The 6333-nt window shown below is 37.6% G+C and overlaps 1 protein-coding gene across 1 annotated transcript; it reads right to left on the reverse strand.

Moving 5' to 3' along the window:
• Positions 1-3521: 3521 nt before the first annotated feature.
• On the reverse strand, positions 3522-4237 carry LOC114295215 (large ribosomal subunit protein uL15x). Its single transcript, XM_028239419.2, has one exon. The coding sequence runs from the start codon at positions 4089-4091 to the stop codon at positions 3651-3653; it is 441 nt and encodes a 146-aa protein (XP_028095220.2). The 5' UTR covers positions 4092-4237; the 3' UTR covers positions 3522-3650.
• Positions 4238-6333: the final 2096 nt, after the last annotated feature.

The raw sequence follows: 6333 nt of genomic DNA on the forward strand, positions 1-6333 counted from the left end.
GGTAGGCATTGGGTTCAATGCAGCCATATATGGTTTAAACAAACCCTCCATAGAATTTTAACTAACAAAACAAACATTGATCAAATTGATCACATATGATTTTGGCTCTCAAGCAAAAACTTTCAATTAATGTGCGGTGTGAGGGTATCAAATGAACTCAGGGCAGCACACCCGAGAACCGCAAAATTCTCGGTGGTGGTAGCCGCCATGATATTGGCCCCGTTTGGTGTAGCTGTTAAAACAGTTTATAGATTATAGCTTAACAGATTATAGATTATTACTTTAATCAGAAGTTGTTAATCTGTTTGGTGTAACTGTTGGATTATAGATTTAAGTTGCTGAGTAGTGTTTGTTAAATAAGCTGTGAAATAGCTTTTTCAATTAATTTTTATTTTTTGTTTGTCTACATTTCTCATAAAAAATAATAATAATAATCTATAGTTCATTTGAGTCTTTTTCTATTTTTAAGAAAATAAAAAATAAAAAAATTTAAGAGTATAACCATAAATTAACATGTTCACAGCAGAAGCTTCTCAGAATCAGCTTTTTTGAGTTAAAATAAGCTGTTAGAATCAGAAGCTATTTGAAATAAGTTTAACCAAACAGTCCAAAATAACTTTTTCAAAGCTAAAAGCCATAAGTTAGCTCTGAAAAGCTGAAACAAACACCCCATCATCTATGCTCGGCCTCATCATGGCGCTGGTATTGATTGTTGCCTGGAATCAGTACCCGGATTTGTTTTTAGAAAGCAGAGAAGTCAAACAGCTTGTGTATGAGCTCACACCACTGTTAGCAATATGCATTGTCATTGACTGTGTACAACGTACTCCGGTATGTATAAATTCTTTTTTTGGTCCATTTTGTTTTCTATCTGATGGAATTGTTTACAGGGGTGGCCATTGGAGCAGGGTGGCAAGCTTATGTTGCCTATGTGAACATAGCATGCTACTATTTATTTGGCATTCCTCTAGGTCTTGTGCTGGGCTACCCATTTGACATGGGTGTTACGGTAAAATCTCCTTGTTTTTGCATGCCAGTGATTAAATTTGAGTACTAAATTTTGAATACTAATGTAAAATGCTATCAATGCATTAGTTTAGTGAGTCCACCTTTCATGGCTTACGAGTAACCTAAGTTACACGGACGGGGGTACGGGTGTCGGGTGCATATTTAAGGGTCGGATACTTCAAAATTAAAAATTAAGGATACGTGGGTATGTATCCAAATTTGGATACAGGTACGGGGATACATTAAATTATTTGTTTCAAAAAAAATATATTTATTATATGAAGATGAGTTATATTATATAAATAACAAATAAAAATTATTTTAGATATAAAATAAATTATATTATATATGATAAAATAAGTTACTTTTATTTTAGACATAAAAATTATATTATTTATGATATATTGTATTATATAATTTTTTTGGATGAATAATATTATATATTATTATATTAATGTAATTTATACTATATGTTAATATAAATGTAATATGAATAATGGATGAATAATATTATATTTGAATAAAAAAATAATATTATATATTATATTATTATATTATGAGATTTATATTATCTACTAATATTATATACTAATAAATATATTATTATTATTATATACCAATACATTATTATATTATTATCTACTAATATATTATATTATTATATTATCTACTAATATTATATACCAATAGAGGGAGATCGAGAGAACAAAGAAAAGAAGAAAGAACAGAGAAGAGAAGAAAGAAGTCGGCGACCGAGAGAAAGAGAAGGGAGATCGAAATCGAGAGACGCGAGGAGAGGAAGAGAGATCGACAGATCGAGAGACGAGAGAGAAGACAGAGCAGGAGATCGAGATCGAGCATGTCGAAGCAGTCGAAGCAGCGACCAATGTCTTCGCCATTTCGACAGGTGACCAGGTTCTCTCTTTCTCTCCCTCTTTCATCTCTTTTGTTGTCTGTAAAGAGCTGTGTCCGAGAAAGAACAAGCGAATCCGACACAAATCTCACACCCGCACCCGCACTCGTGTCGTGTCGACACGCGTACTTCGCCCTAAAGTGCCGAGTCCATGTAACGCAGCGAGTAACATATCAAAAGACACCCAAAAAAAAAAAAAATTTGACAACCAAAATTCAATCACCATAGCACTTTTACATTATAATCTATGAAAGTAGGTCTCCCCTTTGAAGGTAACATTGAAAGTTTCCCATGCCGCTGCAGAGCAAATTCAAAGATGCAAACCTAAACCCGGGAAGCAAAAAATGATGTTAATTGCTATTCAGCTAATAAAGAGTAAATGCCATATAATAGATGATAGTGTGTAATGTGAGCGTGTTTGCAAATCATTTTCCATCTCCTAAACTATGTCGACTACTTATAATTTTGCAGGGGATTTGAGAGGGAATGCTGTCCGGAACAATCTTACAAACATGCATCCTGTTGTGGATGATTTATAGAACCAACTGGAACAAAGAGGTAATCAACAACTACAGTCCACACGTGCAAGGCATCATAATTAGTGAACATTCATCAATTTCGCCATTTCTAGATTCTCTATACGAAGATGCACCCATTTCTAGTTATGGATTTACTGAAGACGGACTAACAAATTACTGTGGTGATCAAATGCAGGCATCAATTACCAGACAATGAATAAACGAATGGGGAGAGAAGGTCAATCCCAAAGAGAATGACGAAGAGCATGAAATAAGATGACAATGTGCAATGAAATCAAGCCACTATTAAAAAAATTCAACTATAAACGAAAATCTTTATCACCCAAAAGTTTGGCCCTTCTAGTGAGCTGAGTTTCTTGTATGTTGTGAGGAGAATAAAAAATACCATAAATACATATCACCCAGAATGAAGTTATTATGTATGTATCAGTACAAATTATTTCATGGCAAATGGCTAAAAGTGTAGTTCTAGTTCACATCTTTTTCACCATTTCTCACCTAATTTGTAGTAAACTAAACATGAGATAGAGTTCCTTTTCTCATCATTTCTTACCATTTCTCATCAAATCGCTTACACTCCATTTGGATTGACAGACAAGAAACGATTACAGTTTCTTAAACGAGTAGTTTTGGTTTCTCACCAAATATCAAAACTTAATGTTGGTGTAATTTGACTTTCTCACCATTTTTCTTCATTTCTCACCATTAATCGCCCTCATTTTTTTCTATTTCTTTTATTTTCTCGCCAAACCCCTCAAACTGTGTTTAGTTCATGAATTTGGAGAGAGATTTAAAAAGGAAAAAGGGAAAATGTGTGCGAAATATTATCATATTTCATTCACATTTCACTTTTTTTTCCAATTCCTTTCCAAATCCATAAAACAAACACGGCCTCAATCCAAACAGGCAGTAACTGTTTCAGACTTGCTCCTCAATATAACAACCAAAATTTAATCATCATTCAATTAAGCCACTTAAAACCCAACTGAAAAACAATAAAACAAAACCACAACCCACATGACAAATCCAAAACAAAATGAGATCAGAAATTACTCAGAACAGAAACAAAAAACAATAATATTGCATTGCATCATTAAAAGCTAAACATAGTAATCATAGAAATGTCATCTTGTTTACGCCAAAAGTGTGGTAAAACTCAAAACCCTAACTTTCAAAAAACAAAAGCAAACCTAAGCGGTGAGAACAACAGCACCACCAGCCTCTTTGATCTTCTTCTCAGCAGTCTTCGAAACAATCTTAGCCTTAACAACGATCGGCATAGATTGAGGCAATACGCCCTTACCAAGAACCTTGAAGTAACCAAACTGAGTGACATCGATCATCGGAGCATTGGTTGGGGAAGCCTTGGCCTTGATTTCCTGAGGAACGAGAGACCACAGCTTGTCGATGTTGACGATGGGGCAATAGAACTTGTTGCGGAGCCTGTGGAAGTACCTCATCCCGACTTTGCCGAAGTAACCTGGATGGTACTTGTCGAAGAGGATGCGGTGGTGGTGCATTCCTCCGGCGTTTCCTCGCCCGCCGGGATGTTTTCTGTGTTTTCCAATGCGGCCGTGGCCGGCGCTGACGTGGCCCCTCTTCTTCCTGTGCTTCTTCAACCGTGTCGTCATTGTTGCTCTCTCTCTCTCTCTCTCTCTCGAACTCTCTGTGTAGAGGTTTGAGCGGCGGAGGAGAGAAATGGAGGAGGAAGCTAGCTAGGGTTTTGGAGGGGTGTTTATTGGAAGGGGGAACGGGTGTGATTGGTTTTGCTTGGTTTTACGGATTTGAGAAAGAAAAATGCCTCGGACCCCCAGTGGGAGTCACTGGGGGTCATGAATGGGGGCTGCCATTGGTCAAAAAAAAATTTGTTTTTTTTTTTTTTTTTTTTTTTTTGTGATTTGGACCAATGGGGGCTGCAATCTCACTTGTCGTCGACCCCCAGTGGGGTATGTAGCAAGACCGTTTAATATTTTTAATGAATTTTTTTAATATTTTAAGTAAATTTTTTTAACTTTTAAACACACTTAACATAAATATACTTAAAAAGTATAATATTTATAAAAAAAATTAAAAAATATATTTAATGTTGAAATTTATGTAATATTGATTGTTGTATTGATTGATATGTATTTGATTACAAATTACAACTTCTATAAATAGAAAAGAAGGTGGTAGTAGGTGTAGTGTAGTGGAGGTGGTTGGTGAAGTGGGTGCTAGTGGAGATGGTAGGTGTGGAGAGGTGTAGTGTAGTGGATGGTAAATTCTAACAGCCCCCCGCAAACTCAAGGAGGATAGAAACTAACCAACTTGAGTTTGGAGAGAGGAACAAAACAAGAAAATACATAAAAATAAATAAAAAAATACAGAAAAATAAAAAAAAGATAGGAGACACTGTATGGTCGTGTCAGACCGTTGGTGAAGACTCTGAAAGGTGGTGCCATAACGTGGTAGAGGACACAGGATGGTGGTGTCATAACATTGTAGAGGACACTGGATAGTGGTGTCATAACGGTGTAGAGGACACTGTAGGGTGGTGTCATAACGGTGTAGAGGACACTGTATGCTAACCGGAATCAAATGTCGGGACAGTTTATGGGGTCATGTCAGACCGATGAAGATGCTAACCGGAATCAAATGTCGGGACAGTTTATAGGGTCATGTCGGACCGTTGAAGATGCTAACCGGAATCAAATGTCGGGACAGTTTATGGGGTCATGTCGGACCGTTGAAGATGCTAACCGGAATCAAATGTCGGGACAGTTTATAGGGTCATGTCGGACCGTTGGAAAAGTTGCACCCTCAAAAGGTGTGCCCAATTTTTCAAAAGGCGTGCCATCAAAAGGCGTGCCCACTTTATCAAAAGATGTGCCATGAAAAGGCGTGCCAATTTGTCGGGCGGCAAAAGGCGCGCGATGCGCGTGGCTGGCCCTGGCTATTTAAAACAAGGTTGAGGCGAAGGCTGTGCATACGAGTCTGAAACCTCTGAACGCTCGGAGAGCTTGTCTCTGCAAATCTCGAAACACCCGGAAACCAACCCTTCTCTGAAACACTTAGCAACTCAAAAACATGGCCTCTTCTTCCCGTCCAGTTACCCAGAACCTGCTCACGCTCTTTCCAGAACTGAACGAGCCCACAAGAGAAATAACTGGTGCGGTGGCCAGTGAACCGCAACCAAACACCTCTGGTTTTGCTCCATTGAACTTTCCGATGCGGTCGGTGGAGCAAAAAATGGCGATGCAAACTGATATTGAGGCTAATCAGTATACTCTGAAGTCATGCGTGGAAACCATGACGGCGGTCACAAATTTGTCGAACCGGCTGCAGAGTAGGACAAATGAGGTGCAGCATGTAAACTCCCAGCTGGCTCTGCTCCAACGCATGTATAAGGATGCGCGAGCAGAGATAAGCGTGCTAAGGGCAGAAAACAAGGAGCTGAAGCGGAAGGCCACTGTGATGTTCCGATTTGGAGGTCCTCCATATGCTGCAGTGGAGGAGTATGAGGGAGTGAACGTGCTCAGTGGACAAGGAAACACGGAGACCGGACTGGCACGGGACACCCAAGATAAAAGTAAGAAGAAGAGACCTGCAGTAGAATAGAGAAGGGAAAAGAAAAATCCCACTGTGGTTGTTTTGTTTGTATTTTTTTTTTTTTTTTTTTTTTTTTTTTTTTTTTTTTGTTTTGTGTAAAATGATGATCGGGGTGAGGCCCGATATGAATAAAATTTTGCAGTTCGTCTTCTTCCTCCGTGTTTTTATTTTTTTTTTATTTTTTTATTTTTTTTATTTTTTTTTTATTTTAATAAAATAAATAAATAAATAAAAAAAATAAAAGAAAAGAGAAAAAGTGGAGCAACGGGGATGATAAGGTTTGGT

The sequence above is a fragment of the Camellia sinensis genome, chromosome 10, assembly GCF_055761805.1.
Source record: "Camellia sinensis isolate YWXY chromosome 10, ASM5576180v1, whole genome shotgun sequence".
Classification (NCBI taxonomy): Eukaryota; Viridiplantae; Streptophyta; class Magnoliopsida; order Ericales; family Theaceae; genus Camellia; species Camellia sinensis.

Bases quoted from the DNA above. Each gene is read 5' to 3' on its own strand.
- LOC114295215 (XM_028239419.2), bottom strand. From the start codon at position 4,091: ATGACGACACGGTTGAAGAAGCACAGGAAGAAGAGGGGCCACGTCAGC.